This window comes from Camelus ferus, chromosome 6 (assembly GCF_009834535.1).
Source record: "Camelus ferus isolate YT-003-E chromosome 6, BCGSAC_Cfer_1.0, whole genome shotgun sequence".
NCBI classification, from domain to species: Eukaryota; Metazoa; Chordata; class Mammalia; order Artiodactyla; family Camelidae; genus Camelus; species Camelus ferus.
In genome coordinates, this window is record NC_045701.1 from 5,241,997 (window position 1) to 5,260,976 (window position 18,980).

The 18,980-nt window shown below is 45.6% G+C and overlaps 1 protein-coding gene and 1 pseudogene across 1 annotated transcript in view; one reads left to right on the forward strand and one right to left on the reverse strand.

Moving 5' to 3' along the window:
- Positions 1-477: 477 nt before the first annotated feature.
- LOC102504820 lies at positions 478-1,668 on the forward strand (annotated as a pseudogene).
- Positions 1,669-3,788: 2,120 nt separating this feature from the next.
- Positions 3,789-18,980, reverse strand: part of LOC116664035 — a 38,998-nt gene continuing 23,806 nt past the window's right edge. The window contains exons 8-10 of the mRNA XM_032480866.1: positions 6,837-7,184; positions 6,444-6,520; positions 3,789-3,808 (exon numbers count right to left, since the gene is read on the reverse strand). Of these exons, the coding sequence (XP_032336757.1) occupies positions 3,789-3,808; positions 6,444-6,520; positions 6,837-7,184 (445 nt within the window). The remainder of the gene's footprint in view (positions 3,809-6,443; positions 6,521-6,836; positions 7,185-18,980) is intronic.

The window sequence follows — 18,980 nt, forward strand, 5'->3', positions numbered from 1 at the left end:
GGCTGACTGACTTTACTTAGCACCATCCAAGTCCGTCCATGTTGCTGCAAATAGCATTATTTCATTCATTTTATGGCTGAGGAGTATTCCATTGTGTGTATACATCTATACATCTATATATCACATCTTCTTTATCCACACCCCTGGCCCTGACTGGTCAGGCCAGCCCCCCGGCACCCCCTCCACTCCGAGGTGGCCGCATGACTTGGCCATCTGGTCACAGGGTCTCTGTAAGCTTGTTTTCTTTTCCTGTTTGCTCATCTGTCAGGAAAAGAGGTTTGACATTGACATTTCTGCCTCCAGTTCATTGAGAAAAAAAAAAGAGGAAATACTCTGCGTGTGTTTCTAGAAGGGACGTGGCCTTCAGCCCTGAACCCGAGTGTTCATCCTCTGGGGACTTGCTCCAGATTTTCCTCATCCTGTCCTGCTAATTGCTTGGAAGACAGACTGAAGCAGAGTGTGGACAGAGTGGGAAGAGGTCTGCATAGGGGCTGGATTAATTGCATGTCACAGAAAGAAGAGGCTCCAACGGAGATGCTTCATTGCAAAGCCATGATCATGGGAGTGACCGTTTCCAAGACCTGATGGAGGCCAGAGCTCAGAGTGGCGCGGGTGGCGGTCCTTGCTGCAGGCAGTCATGACGGTGGCAGGCAGTGTGGGGAGCCCGACCCCAGAGCCACCCTCACCCAGCAGGTACACGTGCTGTCTCTGGATCAGCTCAGCACCACCTGAAACTCCAGTGGGTACACAGAAGGCCCTAGAGTGGTCCCCAGAGCAGGGCTCAGGCCGCTCCTCGCCCTCTGCTCAGGGGAAACAAGAGATTCCACGGTCTGCCTGAGCATGGCCAGCACCGTGGCTCCAGGACTCGCAGGCCCAGGCCGATCAGCACGGCCAGCCCGGGGTATTGGAGCAGAATGAGGACAAGCACCAGCAGGAGTCCCTCCGAACAGCAATCCCTTCTTTCTCCTTGGGACCATTACTGACTGGATAATCCGGGTGCAGCACGAATCAGAGCTGAAGCCAGGAGAGCTTAAGCCCCTGAGCAAAGAAGACGCAGGGCTGCACGCCTGCAGGTGTGAGGACTGTGGCAAGTGTGAGCAGTGCACCCACCCGAGGCCACTGCCATCAGACTGGATCTGCGACAAGTAGGGCCTTCACTTGGCCCGGAACGTGACTGACTAGGGGACGTATGTGTGCGTGTGAAAGGTCTCACCTCTTGTTCTAATGACGACGAGGACCACCACACTGACAACTCACATTCCCGCAGCCAGTCTCACCGGACAACCTGCCCCTCTTCCTGCCCTGTCCACGGTGTCACCTTTCAGCAAAGGCTGCCTCAAATCGTGCCAGGGGTGCTACAACCCAGGGAAAAGGCCTGGGTGACACTGTAAAAATTCAAACACAGTTTGCTGCAAAGTTGCCACCGTGTTTTCCAGAGACAACGTGCTGTATCTCTGTATATGTACCACCACCTGCAACCGCGAAAACCAAGTTGTGCCACGCTACAGTCACAAAACATCACACCGATACACTGCACATTCCGAAGAGTGTGACCCAATCAGCACATTTGCAGACTGTGTCTTGCCCCACAGAAGCCTTTACCGCAAAACCCTCACTTCCCTTGGGCCCCATGCACACCACACAGTCACAGTAAAACTCAACCCTTAGTTTCTAGTTTTTCTAGTGCAAATAGTATCTGTTTGAAGATCCACCATTCTGTAAAAAGAATATTTATTTTAAGAGGCTCTTTTAAGTTTGGCCTTGCTGGAACTGTTCATAAGGGATTTCAAACTGAACTGTTAAAAAGGCCTCCCAAGGCCAGGAAAGCCACATCACCTGATCTAGGTGGATTTTTCTTGTCTTGAGTTTCAGAATCTCTTGAGGTTCCTGCAACTGCCACAAAGTAGCCTTCATTATTCACTTGGAAAGGCTGCTAGGAACCTAAGAGCTTCCAAATTCAGAGGTCTCAGGTTGAAAGAAACGATAAGGGTTTCGATTCTGTTTATAAAGGTGTAATTTACCAAATTGCTGTAAGCCATAATTAGCTTCAGGGGAAGGTTCCTCTATATTTGGAAAATAAAGATTAAAAGCCAGGAATATTTCAGACAAAACCAAAAATTGGAACTATATTCATCAGTTTACTCCATTTCATGTAACTAATATTTTGTTAACAGTTTTATGAAATAAAAAATTCCATTAGATTTCTTTAATTTCTTACCCAGCTCAGTGGTATGATCTGAAAATCAGAAACCTGTACTTATCAAAAAGTGCTTTCCATAAACCTTTTGAAAAGGAGACATTTTTCAAGGGCATCAGAGTAAAAGCTTAACTGTCTACGAAAGACAAAGTCTAAAGGCATGTTTAAAAACCGGACTGCAATGCAATTGACAAAGAAACTTGATCAATGATGTGACACACATTTTAAGACAATAACTAGAATTATGGCCGACAACATTTTATCAGGACATACCAGATTTTTAGGAATTCCACATAATTTCTAGAATCTCTATATTAATAACATTCACCCATATAATACAATCTAAGACATTTTATCATCACTCATTCAACAATGCTTCCCACATAATTTAACATTGCAAATGAACACAACACATCTAGGATCTCTCTCTGGGATGCTCCAGGGGCTCTTTGAAGCATTCCAAAGTTAGCTGAAGGTCTAAAGAATTTAATTAAAATTTAATATCTGGGAAGTTTGTCAGAGCTTTAAAATACTTGGTCAGATAAGATCATAGATCATTGCAAAACAATTCTTATCCACTTAACCAGGGTGACAATAAAATATTTCAAGAGCAGATAGGGAACGGATCTCCTCAAGACAAAGAAATTCACGTAATCTGTTATCAAAAGCAGCTCAATAGTCTAAGAAAATTTTGTTTTCCTAACAGAGAGAGAAAAACCAAATGCTGCCTTGCATCTGTCTACTCTTAACCAAATCCGATTACCTAATTACATTTAATCAAGCCTTAGATTTTCTTAGGAAATCCTGACCACGTACAAAATTCTTTTCCTTGTGTTTTTTTTCCAGAAACCTCCTGCAAATTTCTGTATCCATGTTGCTTTGTTCCTTATTTTTTTCCATTCAGAAACAACCAGCTCTAGGACAAAACCATCTCCTTTTTTTTTTTCTTCCCTTTAACACAAAAACATTTCTGTTCCTCATACTTTCTTTTACTGAAAACATGCTTCCCACTTTTTCTTACATACTGAAGGGCATACATTGGCCACACAGCAGTTAAGTTAAAATACCGTCTTTTCCCAAGTCATGGGGCTATAGCTAGAGTTGGACCGACCAACCAAAATTCTGCCCAAAGGGCTGTCTGATGGAATGGAAGTGGTGCCAAGCATTTTCATCTCTAAGTGCAAAACACAAACACAGACCTCGGCCAGCAGATGGCATCCTCAGAAACAAGAAAGACCAGAAACCAAAACTGAACTGCAGAAACACAGAGTGTCTTCCAAGTCCCGCTAGCCTGTGACCACTATCCAATTGGCGCCTTCCAGGTGGGAAATTCTGGTTAAGGGGGTTCCACCAGATCAGGAATTCCTACCCCAGGGATTTCCCCAAACATGGTCCAGGGGCCTCAGTGCGCACACCCGGGGGCTTACCCTCATTCTGGCCGAGGGGTCGTGACTTCTCTGAGGCTGCTTTTCTTCTCCAAGTAGCTTCCATGCAGCAGGGAGTCCAAGCCGGTGCAGGCGAGAGAAAAAAGGGAGTGTCCCCAAAGCGGAAGTGGCTTCGGCAGCTGCTGGGACAGTCTCTCTTCCATTCCCTACTTTCGCCGAGTCCCATCTGCCAGGGACAGAAAAGTATGACACTGATGAAAGAAATTGAAGAAGATGCAAGTAAATGTGAATACATCTCAAGTTCATGGGTTAGAAGAATTATTAATGTTAAAAAGTATTTCTACGTGAGTGATAGACACATTCTTATGCAATGCCTGTCAAAATTCCAAGGGCATTGTTCCCTAAAACAGAAACACAATTATGCAATTGAAACTTGGGTTTGAACAAATTAATAGAGTGTAAAAGTGTTCAAAAATGCAATAATTAAACGTTCAACTTTGTAAGTTAAAAGAAGGCAAAATAAACCCAAGTGAATTAGAAGATTCAAATCACTTTAAACAAAGTAGATATTAACAAAGTTTAAAAAATTAGGGATTAAGAATGAAGTGAAGAAAGATTATTTTATTAATAATAATTTTAAAAAGCAAAGCTTTCAGGGAAATAAAAGAACAAAACACGACAATTCCTACTTTTCACTCTGGTTCAGCATGTAGAGTCTGGAAGTTGTCACTCTATCTACAACAAGTAAAAAAACTACACAAACCAAAAGCAGTGCCTCCTGTTAGATGGAGGCCTCAGAGAATTTAGGTCCAGGGCAATTTGCCAGCCCCGCAACAGAGAGACAGACAGATGGACACAAAGACTCTCATTTAACAGAGCAAAACTGAACAAGCAGAAACCTCCAACAGAGAGACAGACAGATGGACACAAAGACTCATTTAACAGAGCAAAACTGCACATGCAGAAACCTCCACGGACCCCAGGGAGGAACTTGAACCACGGCTGACAAACTGCTGGAGGCTCAGTGAAGTAGTCTGAGAGGTAAGGGGACACGGCACTAGGAGGGGGCCTCCCTTTCTTGTTCAGGATTCCTACCAGGTTCTCACACTGAAACCTGGGGGAAATGTGCTTCACTTCCAGTAGGAGAGAAAGAAACTATTTTGAAATAGGACCTCACTTCATTCTTCTTAATGCCGCCTGCCCTCAAGAGAAATGATTTTATCAGACGGTAAACAACTGAGGATTGAACAGAACATAACTGACCTGAAATACCAAAATCTAACACACTTTAGAGAAACCATATGCAACATATGTAAGAAAAGCGCCAGCCAGAGAGCTAACCTTTACTATCCCAAATAATTCACACACGGTAGAGAAACTCTATGTTTGCAACCAATGCGAAAAAGCTGTCACTGATTGTTCATTACTTTAACAAAAACACATTCTCATTTTGGAGCAAAGACAGGTGTGTGATCACTCTGGTTGAACCCTCATCCAAGCTCCAGCCCCGGTGTATGCAAGAAAACTATAAGAGTAATCTCTAAAACACAAAAGAAGGAAAAGCTTTCTTTATTTGGAGAAGAAAACTCCGCGACTGCACCAAATAATTCCTAACGGAGAATCAGTTCAGTCAATTACACGTTGGAATCCTAGTCCTCACACAGTGACACTTGGACATGTGAGGATTCTCACTGCAGGAAACACTGTCAATGTCATAAACGGAAGAGGGTCTTCAGTGATCATCAGTCAATATTTATGATCTCACATTATGGACATGACAATATTTAAGTCAATGTGGTGAGGCCATCAGCTGGAGTTTCTGTCAGAAAACTTACACTGAGAAAACACTCTACAAAGAATCCTTTAGCACACCACTGAGCATTGGACATTTGCCAATGACCTATTACTTAAAATGGTAAGATGAAGAGGTAGGATTCTAAAGCATTCCTGTAAATGCTGAAGGCACAGTTTGAAAACAATAATCAACAAGATAAATCAACTGCAGTAGATTCATACTTGCTGACATACAAACAGTAAGAGTTGTTGCTGAACAATTTGTACATTTGTCTTGACAAAATCATGGAACATTACACTGAATAAAAATAGGCCATTTCTCCTTCAATAATGTATTACTGGTAATCATTTAGTCAAGTCCTATAGTTAGAGGAATAACAAACACTATCACAAAGGCATACATAAATCAGGAGAGAACTTTGAATGAACCTGGAAATTGACAAAAATGTCTTACATATTGTCTATATGCATAGACACATACATACATATATATTTAATGTATATTCATGAATATAAAAATAAAGAGAGAAAATTCTGATAAAAGAAAATTAAAATATAGTTTAACTTTTGGGTGGAGGCTTACAGGCCTGTCCTCAGCAGCCCTCCCCCACCGGTTCCTCCACCTCCTCTGGACCGACCACCCTTATACCTCCCTGAGCACAGCCACCAGCTTGGGGCAGGCACTCCCATAGTGGCACTTCGGCACCTGCCTCCAGGTAGCCTCGCTGCTGGGCAGCACGCATACGCGCGCGGACACACACACATACACACACGCACGAAACTTTAAAAAAAGCTACCCCTGCAAAATGCCCTGCGTGCAAATTAAAAATACAAAAATATCCTTACACTCCAGAACCCGGGAGGAGACGATGAAGGGCTTCGGTGGAAGAGCCTCTTGGGGAACCAGTTTCCATCCAGCCCAACGTGGGTCCCCAGGCTTTGCCAAGGGCGCTCGGAGGTCGACGCTGCCCCCTCCTCCGAAATACTCAGCGGCTCCGGGGACACTGACCAAGCATGGGTGTTGCGGGGAGAGGTGGGGGTGGGGCGTGGGGACGTGGTCCACGCACTGAGGGGTGGGCGGGGCGAGGAGGCGAAGCCGGAGTGACAGCGGTACCAATGCGGGGTACGGGAGTCACCGAGGAGACTGAGAAGCAGAAACCAATCAGAGAGAGGCTGATGGCATCGCGGCCCCCTTCCGCCCCCCGCGCCGCACTCGGGACCGCCCTCCTCCAAGCGGCTCTGCACGCACCCATCACGCGCCTCTGAGTCTCCTTGGCGCCGCGCGGCCTCCCGGGCCCCCATGGCCTCCCTGGCATCTCCGCCTCGCACCTTCCCTCCCGCCGCGCCGGAGGCGCACGGAAGGTAAGAAAAAGAAAAAAAAATAGTTTTTCTTTCTTCTTCCCTTTAGCTTGGCGAGCGTGCTGACTTTCGGATCTGTTTGCCCCCCAGCTCGCACTCACCTGCAGTCGCCTGGGACTGCGGGTTGAAAGCTCGCTGAGCTCTGCAGAGCCAGACGGAGGCCTCTATGCCACCGCCTGTCCCCGGGGGGAAATCGTCCTCCAAATCCCTCCCTTTCTCTGCGTTTTACTTCGAGTCCGTGCATCCCTTGGCGGTTCCTCCGATCTCTGGCCAGAGCACGCTGCCCAGAGCCAGCTTCGTCCGGCACCCGCTCCCGGGCATCTCGCTCCCCTGCCCGCCCTGCAAGGCGAAGTGGAGCGGGAAGGGGGTTTGTGAGGAGCCCTGCCTGCTTCCCGCTCCCACGGCTCCCTCTCCGCTCCCTCCGGCTTCTCTCCTGCTTCTTTCCAGCTCTCCCCAGCCGCCGTTGGTGTGTGTCTGAGTATGTGCGTGTTTTTTTTTAAATTGCTCTTTGCTTTTGCAACCCTGGGGCCAAAGCAGGGTGGCAGCAAAACCTAAAGGAGAGGGGCGTGGTGTTAAAAAAAAGCAAGCAAGAGGCGCTTAGATTTGCAGCATTGGAAAGCCCGGGGAGCACCCTGGCTCATTTGTTGTCTGGGTTCCAAAGGCCTTTCAGGTTTTAGAGCTAGCTTCTCCTTGTTCTCAAGGCCTCACACCTCCTCCAGGTTTAGGATCCAAGGAGTCCTAGTAAAAAGTTCTCCCCTAGGCCGTCGCAAGGGACTGTCAGGGTGAGAGTTGGGGGGATTTCCAAGAAGCAGCAACCGTGCCTCCCACCCCAGTTTTGGTAGCTGGGCTGAGGTCCGATTTGCGAGCAAACATCTTCTAATCCTGGTGGGTTTAGGTGAAGGGGATTCCGGGTGAAGTTGGAGATGGGAGGCTCCGGTTTGTGCATCTCCCCTTCAGTCTCTGCCTCCTGTCCCCTGCCAGCTCCGCAAGGTTCATTTTTAAACAGTAACAAGGAGCCCGTCCTAGGGGATGGCGACTGGCAGTAACATTGCACAGAACTCTGAGACAGGCAATGTGCCCTTCCCTAATTTACTTTGTTGTTAGATGTGGTGGTGGTGGTGTAGTTGCTGCTGAGAGATGGGCAGGAAAAGAGGACATAGAATACTGCAGACGTGGGAAGGGATCCATTTGCAGGACCCCTTAGAACAGCAGGGTGTACACATATCAGATCATGGAACCACGGAGAATTAACCATGGGAGGTGTGTTTCATAGCTCTTCCCTGAAAGCTCCCACTCCTTACTCTGGATGAAAAGGTCCTGAGAACAAGCTGGGAGAAAGGTCTGGTTGGCAGATGAAACTGCATAGTGGCGGGTCACTCTCCCCTCTTCCAGGAGGTGGGCTCCGAGGAGTGCAGTGTGGGTGGGATGTTTCCCTGAAGTCATCAGTCGGATGGTCACGTGCTCTGGAGCTCCCATCTTCCAGGCCGGAAGTGACTGGGCAACATGTAAAGGGGGGACTTGCAGCTAAAACACTGAGCAGGCACTCTTGCTCCTTGTTGGAAGGACCTGGAAACCAAGTTACGTGGAACAGGGTCTCCCCCAGGTCGCAAAGCTCAGTTCAGACTTCTGGGATGCTGAGACCTGCTCCGAGCCACTGTCACCCAGGAGGGAAGGGCCTCAGGCAGGAGGAGGGAGCTGCTGGACTGCACGTGCCGTGCTTGTGAAGGATCAGCTCTGGTGACGTGTGGCGTATGAGCTTAGCTTTGGGCGCGTAACAGGAGAGGTTCTTGGGAGAGGACTGGCTTTTTCCTCTGATTGAGGGCCTACTGTGTGCCAAGCACAGCAGTCCTCTGAGTCAGGGTTGGAAAGCCAGGCACAGAGAGGTCGGGGAAAGTTTCCAGGTCACACAGCAGTAGGGGCAGCACTGGGGTCTGGTGCAGACCTGATGCCAAGCCCACACTCTCTCCTTTCCCAGGACCGTCATGATCCCACATGGCAGTGTCCCCCAGACAGGCCCGAGTATGGGACCTGGGACCTTCCCTCCCTAACATGCCAGGAGCCTTAAGAGGGAGGGCAGGGCACTTTCTGAGTCCATGGTGCCCAGAGGCTGCTCTCAGCGAGGGGCCCAGCACACACTGGGCCAAATCCTAGCTCTGTCCTGAGTCACTGTCCTCCCTGCCTCAGTTCTTCTGTCCACACGGGGCTGGATTCAGCAGCCACTTCACAAGGTTCTGAGGAAGCAGCGCCCGTACACAGGGAGCATCGTGGGGTCAGCGGCACTGGTCTCCTCATTTCTCGTCCTCCCTCTTTGCTGGACGAGAAGGAGTCCCCAGCGGGGCCCAGGCTTGTCCCGATTCTAACGCCCACTCAGGGTCCAGCAGGGGGTGGTGCCCAGGCTAGACTCCGTCCTCTGCCCCTTCTTGGCACCCTCATTCCCCGCACCTTGGCTGCCTGGACACTCTGTGCCCCCCCACCACCTGGCACCCCCCCCAGGTTATTCCAGTGCCCTCTGCCCCTTGGCCCCACACCTTCTCCATGTTGAGTGGAAGTGAGGTGATGGACACGCTGGGCCTCCTGGATGTTCTGGGGGAGCCCGATATCCCTGTCCTGCCCAGGGTGGGGAGAGGGTGTGTCCCCATTCACGCTCTGATTTGCTCAGATTCTTGGCACCTACTTTGCTGGGTGGACTTCGGGGGACAGAGGGATGGCGTGAACGCAGGAGAGCTGGGCACAGAGGGGACGTCAGCAGAGTGTGAGGAGGGGGGTGAGCCCGGGGCTGGTCTCATAACCCCGTCAGCCTTGGCTTTTTCATCTTTAAACGTGGGACAGGACTGCTGTGAGGTGAGCGGGAGCCTGGCCCACGGCCAGACACTGTCCTACGTGCCTTAGAAGGAGGAACTCACTGACTCCTCGGGGAAAATCAATGAGGCAGGGACCGTGGTTATCAATAACCCTTTCTACAGGCGAGGAAACTGAGGCACAGAGAGGTGAGGTGACCGCTTCAGATCACAGAGCCCAGGCTTGGTGCTCCAGGACCGGGCTCATGGTCAGTGCCTACTCTGGGTGTCCCCTCCCTCCCATTCACCTTCCACTAGGACCCACAGCGCAGCCTCATCTCAGCGTGATTGTTCGTGGGGAGCAGGGTGGGGGGCACTTGGGGCCCATTTTCTCTGAGCACTGCTTTCCAGGAGGCTGAAGGTGTTAACCGTATTCGCTGCTGGACACCCGGGCCCAGGCCAGCCATGCTGCAAGGCCTGAATCGGTGTTGAGGCGAATACCTGAACATCTGCGTGGTGCCCCCCATTTCCTAGTCTCCACAGCACGCCTGCCTGCATGGCTGACACTTCCTGGCATCAGGCCTCTGCCAGGGACAGTCAAGGAGACCAGAGCTGCTCAGCCAGGGACAGGGAGCCTCATGGGCCTGTGGCTGCCCCACGCCTCTCTTGGGCTGTCACGGGCCAGTCCACAGGGAGGGCCCAGCCAGCTTCCAGGAACAGCAGTGAGGTCCCCACCCCAAGGGTGTGGAGTAGGTGTTGAGGTGTGTTTCCTGAGGGTGACTCTGCTTCTGAAGGGGCCAGGCTGCTTTAACACGTCCATGCCAGGCCCCACCCCTGCTGGCCGCATGGACCAGTCATAAAGGACACAGGCCATGGGGCTTGAGGTATAACAGGTCCCTGCTCCCTCTCTGTGCCTCAGTGTCCTCTTCTGTAACAGAACCAGTACAGGGCCACGGAGGGCTCACTGAGACCCTGCTCTGTGGCCTTAGGGTTGGCCACTGCCCTCTCTGTGCTTAGTGTCCTTGTCCTGTAATAGAGAACTAGTAACATTTTTCCTATTGACTTTTGGTCACGTTTTTCTGAGTCCTTTTCCGTACTGGGCCCAGGTGTGCTCACAGAGCTCACAGACTGGAGAGGTAATCAGAGTGTGGTCACAGCCCTAGGGGTCCCATGGAGGCCAGAGGGGATCACCAGCTGGGAGGGCGTCAGAGGGGTGGGGAGAGCTGAGGCCTTGGGGCTGAAGGATCCTACTGGTGGGGCCTCTCTCACAAGGGGACTTGCACAGGGAGGAGTCAGTCGTGGGGTAAGGGCTGAGCTCAGTCTGGGGCATGCTGACCTGGAAAAGCTTAGCATAGGTATGTCCGGGAGGAGCTGGATGTAGGGGACGAAGGTGCCACCGGGGTCAGGGTTAGAGCTTGAGTCCCAGATGAGGTGGGGCAGGGGTGCAGCAGAAGGGGCTTGAGGACGTCCAGATGTTCACTCATTGGGTCCTCAGGGTGGAGATCGTCACATCCATTTCACAGCCCACTGGTGCCTAACAGCTTGGGTCCAGGGAGGTCACTCAGGAAGCACGTGCCTAACTTGATGCAAATTCTTCATTTCCACTTTAAATCCCTGGGACAGAATTGGCTAAATTCAAAGCTTGGTGACTCGGGTTAGTTAGCTAGAAGTTGAACCCAAGGTTTACAAATAAAAGCAGCATACGATTGAAGGCAAGACTAAGAACCCACAGGATCACTAAGACTGTCCACGCGCAGACCACTGTGGCCTCGGGGCCTTTGCACTGGCCATTCTCTCAGGTGGAACTTGCTCCCTCTGCATTGCTTGCTCCTTAAACATCTCCAGTATTCTGCCCAAATGGCCTCCATGACTTTATTTTTCTCCATGGAACATATCACCGTCTGATTTTTGTGTACATTTTACTTATTTTTCTCTGTATCCCCCACTAGGCAGTCTGCTGCATGAGAACGGAGACCCGCCTGCTTCACTCCCTGCGGTGCCCGGTGTCTGGATCCCACCCAGCACACAGTAGGGCCTCAGTGAATGTGTGCTGAGTGTGTAAACACTGTACACCACAGACAAGAATCTTCCCAGCAGTGATGGTAAGAGTTGTTCATTCACTACTGACTGAGCCCTACTGTGTGCTGGGCACTGACCTGGGTGGAAGGCACACAGTGGGTGAGACACACAGTGAGCACACACAGTGTGTGAGGAGGGACTCGTGCTCTGGAGAACACACAGGGCTCGGGGAAGTCAGGAGTGGAGGGTGGAGGAGAAGAGGGCCGGGTCGGGGGGGCAGTGGTGGCAGAGGAGACAGAGAGGTGGCACCCAGGCCGTGCAGGGCCTGGTGGCCCCTATGAGGGCTTTTCCTCTGGGCAGGGGGGACCATGGCTGGGAGCGGAGCAGGGGGTCGGGTCCTGAATGCTGTGCAGGAAAAGAGGCGGGTAACTGCTGGGGAGACGTGTGTGCAGGAAGCTGTCCCTGTAGACTGCAGGCAGGGAAGGCTCCCCTGAGGAGGTGACATCTGAGCTGAGCCCTTGTATGGACCCTGTTTCTACCTTCTGTAGACTAGATGTTTTCATCCGCCCTGCAGGCCTATGCAGGACACGCCCTGTTCTCAGTCACCTGGACTTGGCCTCCTGCCCCCTTTTGGGCCCTCCCGCCCCAGGAGTCCTCCTGGGTCTAACCCCCCACCTCCTCCACTGGACTCAGACTCATGCTGAGCCACTGTCCACCTGCCCGACTCACCCAGAGTCAGGTCCAGATCCTCGGGGCCACCCTCCCACCCCAGAGCCCATGAAGTTCTCAACCGCCGGTTACTCAACCGTCCGTCCTCGGCTGCTCACCTGCCTTGCCCTTCCTTCCTGCCTCCTGTCCATGGCGCCCTGCTCCTCCGCTCCTGACCCCTGTGATGTGGCCCCGCGTGGATGTGGCCCCGCGTGGTGTGGCCCCGCATGGTGCGGCCCCCCGTGGTGTGGCCCCGCGTGGTGTGGCCCCGCGTGGGGTGCCATCCTGCCTCCAGTCCGGTGAGTAGAAGCTGCCTTTTCAATGGCAGTTGTCCCCTGATCTGTTGGGCCTTCTGAACCTCAGGTTTCCTGCTAATATAATCTATTTCACACCAGCCTGCGAGACACTTTGCAGACAGAGTAAACAAATGAAGAACAGTGACCTCTATACCTTTTTCAGCATCGTCAACAAGTTTAATATTTTAATATAGATTAGAATTCCTTTTCCCATAAGTCACAGGCTCTTTGAGGGTGGAGGAGATATACAATTTTTCAGTATACATAACATACATATATTCATTGTCACATTCTTTTCACGTGAGCTACCACAGATCTATATATATTTCCCTGTGCTATACAGTATAAACTTGTTCGTCTGTTCTATATATATTGGTCAGTATCTACAAATTTCAAACTCCCAGTCTGTCCCTTCCCACCCCCCCTCGCCCCTGGGAACCACAAGTTTGTATTCTATGTCTATGAGTCTGTTTCTGTTTTATATTTAAGTTCATTTGCCTCCTTTTTTTTTTTTTAGATTCCACATATGAGTGTTCTCATATGATATTTTCTGGCTTCACTTAGAATAACATTCTCCAGGGACATCCATGTTGCTGCAAATGGCATTGTGTTGTCATTTTTCATGCTGAATAGTATTCCATTATATAAATATACCACAACTTCTTTATCAGTCATCTATTGATGGACATTTAGGCTGTTTCCATGTCTTGGCTATTGTAAATAGTGCTGCTGGAACATTGGGGTGCACGTGTCTTTCTGAAGCGGGGTTCCTATCTGCCCAGTAGCAGGATTCCTGGGTCATATGGTAAGTCTATTCCTAGTCTTTTGAGGATCTCCATCCTGTTTTTCACAGTGGCTGCACCAAACTGCATTCCCACCAGCAGTGTAGGAGGGTTCCCATTTCTCCACAGCCCTCGAGCATTTGTTATTTGTGGACCTTTGAATGATGGGCGTTGTGACTGGTGTGAGGTGAGAGCTGATTGGAGTTTGATTTGCATTTCTCTGATAGTTAGTGATATTGAGCATTTTTTTCATGTGCCTATGATCATTCATATGTCTTCCTTGGAGAATTGCTTGTTTAGGTCTTCTGCCCATTTTTGGGGTTGGGTTTTTTGGTTTTTTTCTTATTAAGTCATATGAGCTGCTTATATATTCTGGAGATCAAGCCTTTGTCAGTTGCATCTTTGGAAATTTTCTCCTATTCTGTAGGTTGTCATTTTGTTTTGCTTATGGTTTCCTTTGCTATGCAAAAGCTTGTAAGTTTCATTAGGTCCTGTTTGTTTTTCTTACGTTTTATTTCTGGTTGCTTGGAGAGACTGCCCTAGAGCACATTGTTGAGATGTATGTGAGATAATGTTTTGCCTATATTTCCTTCTAGGAGGTTTATTGTATCTTGTCTTACGTTTGAGTCTTTGATCCATTTTGAATTTATTTTTGTGATGGTGTAAGGAATTTAGCTTCCTTGCTTCATTGCTTTACATGCTGCTGTCAGTTTTCCTAGCACCATTTGCTGAGAGACTGTCTTTATTCCATTGTATGTTCTTGCCTCCTTTGTCAAAGATTAGTTGACCAAAAGTTTGTGGTTCCTTTCTGGGCTCTCTGTCTGTTCCGTTGGTCCATATGTCTGTTTTTGTACCTATTGGTCCATATCTCTGTTTTTGTACCAATACCATGCTGTTTTGAACTACTGTAGCTCTGTAGTATTGTCTGAAGTCTGGGAGGGTTATTCCTCCAGCCTCTTTCTTTTCCTTCAGTAATGCTTTGGCAATTCTGGGACTTTTGTGATTCCATATAAATTTTAATATGATTTGTTCTAGTTCTGTGAAATACGTCCTGGGTAATTTGATAGGGGTCGCATTAAATCTGTAGATTGCCTCAGACAGTATGTTCATTTTAACAACACTGGTTCTTCCAATCCAGGAGCATGGGATATCTTTCCATTTTTTTAAGTCTTCTTTAATTTCCTGAATCAATGTTTTGTAGTTCTCCACGTGTAAGTCTTTCACCTCCTTGGTTAGATTTATTCCTGGGTATTTTATTAACTTGGGTGCTATTTTAAAAGGGATTGCATAAGGTTTTATGATTGTGTGATTGTAATTGTGGGAGCAGCAACCAAAATAATGTATATAATAAAAAATATTTCTTAATACATATCCAATAAATTAAAGAAATATTGAGACCATACTACCAAAAATATAATAATACCAGATATAAATGTGTGATAACAATTACATTAGATGCTTTGAGTAATGGTAGTATAAGTAGAGCAGTATTGTCAGCCATAGAACTAAAAGTCTGTTTCCTTAATGTTTCCTGTAGTAAAGTTATATTGTTTGCAGCAAACAATAATAATTTACAATATCATTTTTTGTTTGATGATTTCTGTAAAATTAAATTTAAAAATCACATCTGTCTAAGGATTAGATATAAGTGGCTAAGTTGCTGTTTGGTTGCTAACTTTCTTTTTACTGTTCCTTTTTTGTACAGTCTTATGCCTATCAGAATATTTAAGCATCCATTTTTCGGGCAGGGAGGGCTAAGTGAGGGATTGGGGATTAACACACAAGTTAGTATATATAAAATAGATAAACAACAAGGACATACTGTAGAGCACAGGGAACTATGGTGAAATATTTGTCATATAAAATGGAAAAGACTTTGAAAAGAAAAAATATAGATGTATGTATATGCATAACTGAATCATTTTGCTATATGCCAGAAACTAACATTGTAAGTCAACTATGCTTCAATAAAAGTTTTTTTAAAAATTCCACTTTTGTATATAACTGAGAAAGTAAGTTGAAGATCACATGAACTTCTGTGTTTTCATCAAGGGCAGCTATTTGTGTAAATGCACCTGCATGTTCCCACTGGTAGTTTTTGATATTCAAGGGAAAGGCAACTCAAAACACCAACAGCTCTTTGTAAAAAAGTAACAATGATTGTGGTTTCAGTAGGGGTTTTTACAAACTTCTCTTTAACTCTGTGCCTAAATTATATGACACAGAGAATACTAAAATAAAGTTCTCTCTGTTAGTAAGTGATTTCTACCAATGGTTCAACTGTTGTACTTTAAAAATTAAATGGAAAAGCATTAAAGGAATTTAAATATGAATTGTATTGGGTGTGCATTAATCATCAAGTATAAAAGATGGACGGGGTATTTTTATTAAGTAAATATTCTAGCATTACCCTTCATAGATAGACAACTGTTAAAGATGGATGAAGCAGAAATAAAAATAAAATCTTGAAGATTCTGAAATACCTTAGAAATACTGTGTGTTCAATAAGCAGTGCATTAGGCTTAAAGTATCAGAGCCTTAAAATATAGTTAATTTATTGATAATAGAAATCTTTAAAACAGGTATCAGTGAATGCCATTTGGGTACATCTTATTATTTATGTGCAAAATACTTTTCACCAAGTTAATATCTGTCCATCCAATAAATAACAAATAATAAAGGATTATTTGTTTCATTCAAAACAAGTAAGATACTTGCTTTTCATAGATGCTTTTCCCAGTTTGCAAAATTCTTCCCCAAACCCAATGCTGCTTCTTGTAACTTCAAATAAATACACGTGAATATTGAGATTCGTATTACCTAAGTGACTTGCCAGAGTTTTCACAACCAACAATTACAACAGAACGAGTATTGAAATTTCTATCAATTCACCATAATATGTAGGATTTTCACTTTGTTTTCAACCCCAGTTTTTATCAGAGTCTGGATCGAATTGGTCTTAGTAAATATGTTGGATTGAGGTTGACTTCTAGGATTGGTTAACTATTTACAGAATAAATAATGTCTAGGCTAATTACTAACTGGGAAAATCAGGTAAAAAGATTGTGAAATCTCATTCATTGATTTTTATTTTTACATTTAAAATTTCAGTATTAAAGTATAATTGACAGACACGTGTAGAAAACATACTGTATGTCACGGCGGTTTGATACACATACTCACAGTAACAGAATTCTCTCCATGTAGTTAATTAACACACATCAGCTCAAATATTTGTCTTTTTTTTTTTTTTTTTGGTTGAGAAGACATAGTTTCTACTCTTAAAAAACATTAATTATACAGTAAGTGTTGTCAACTATAGTCACCATATGTAACATTAGATCCTCAAAGCTTATTCTTCTCATTGCTGAAAGTTTCTAGGCTTTTACCAACCTCTCATTATTTCCCCACCCTCCATTCACTGGCAGTCAGTTTTCTACTCTCTATTTCTTTGAAATTCACTTTTTCTTTTTTAGATTTCTCATCTGCGTGATACCACGCAGTCTGGCTTATTTATTTTGCATAATGCCCTCAAGATCCATCCGTGTTGTTAGGAAAATAGAAGGATTTCCTTCTTTGTCGTGGCTGGTTAATATTCCCCTTGAGTGTGTGTGACTTCCGTATCCATGCATCCTTGGGTGGTCATTTAGTTTCTGTCTCTTGACTATCGGGAATAATGCCGCATGACAATGGGTGTGCAGATACCTCTCTGAATCCTGTTTTCGTTTTCTGTGGATGTACACCCAGAAGTGGAATTGCTGAACCATATGATAGTTCTGTTTTTAATTTCTTTTAAGGAACCTCCATACGGTTTTCCATAATGGCTATACCAACTTACATTTCCACCAGCAGTGGATGTGGGTTTCCTAATCTCTGCATCCTCTCCAACTCAGGTTGTGTCTGTCTTTTTGATGACAGCCACTCTAACGGGTGTGAGGTGATACCTCTTTGTCACGTTGATGTGCATTTCCCTGATGATTAGTGACGTGGAGCAGCCTTTTATGTCCCTACTGGCCATTTGTATGTCTTCTTTGGAAAAATATTTATTCAGTTCCTTTGCCCATTTATTAATCATAATTGTTTGTTTTTTTGGATTGAGTTGTATGAGTTCGTGTATTTTGGATATTAGTCCTTATCAGTGATATGATTTGCCAATATTTTTTCTCATTCCATAGGTCGCCTTTTCATTTTTTATTATTCTGTTTGCCGTGCAGAAATTGTGAAGTTTGATGTAGTTCCACTTACTTATTTTTGCTTGTATTGTCTTTGCTTTTGGTGTGAAATGTGAAGAATCATAACCAAGATCAATGTCAAGAAATTTACTGGTGTGTTTTCTCATAGGAGTTTGATAATTTCAGGTTTTACGTTCAAATCTTTAAACTATTTTGGTTGATTTTTGTCAATGGTATAAGATAGGGTCTGGTTTCACTTTTTGCAGGTTTCTGTCCATTTTGTTCAACACCATTGATTGAAGAGGCTCTCCTTTCCCCACACCCTTCTTGGCTTCTTGGTCATAAACCAATTGATCACTGATATGCAGGTTTAATTCTGGGCTCTCTGTTCTATTGCGTTGATCTATTTGTCCTTATTAAGGTCTGTATTATATTGTTTTGATTATTGTAGCTCTGTAGCATTTTAAATCAACGTGATACCTTTAGCTTTGTTCATCTTTCTCGAGATTGTTTTTAAGATTGCTACTTGGGTCTTTTGTGGCTTAATACACATTTTAGGATTGTTTGTTCTATTTCTGGGGGATATCTCATTGGAATTTTAGTAGAGATTACAGTGAACCCGTAGATTGCTTCAGGTGACATGAACATTTTAACGATATTAATTCTTCCAATCCACGAGCACAAAATAACTTTTCATTTATTGTTGTCCTCAGTTTTTTCATCAGTGCCTTACAGTTAATAGTGTGAAGGTCTCTCACCTTCTGTGTTAAGTTTATTCCTAGGTATTTTATTTTTGATGCAATCATAATTTAAGCTAAAGCTCAGGCTGTGTTTTGTGCAGCTCTTACCTCCATTGTATTGGATCGGCCCTCTGGCTGTCCAGCAGAGCACCGTTTCCCAAGGGAGGTTGATCACATATTGATCATGTAGTTTTATTGCTGTTTTGTTCAATATGAATGCTTTAATAAGTGGTTTTAAATAATACATAGTTTAAAGCTTATGTTATATATACTAAGTCTATATCTACTGTATATGTTTTATATAAATTATGTGTGTGTGTGTGTGTGTGTGTATACACACACACATACACTAAATATATTCATTTAGTACATTAGTAAGGTAGGTAGTTTCAAGAATCAAATACTGTCTTTTTGGTCCAAAACAAAACGCTGGTTTGACTAGTAACATTTACTATACGCTGAATTTCTTCATTCTGGTAAGATAAGTGCAGTTTTCTCATTCATTCCATCAAGTTATTTGGTGAATCTCTACCTAGGAACAATCTATTTCTTCTTAGGAAAGTCATTAAAAATTTTTTCATGCCCTTGGTTGCCCTTCATGCATCCTCTCTTCCGTCTACAGTGTTAAATACTTCTAAAATTCCATAGTCCGCCATGCCCTGAAAAGAGAAGAAAGCCTCTTCCAACACTAAAGTATTTTATGTAGATGATCCAGCTTCTCATAAAGATTCTCTCTGATTATATAGCTTAA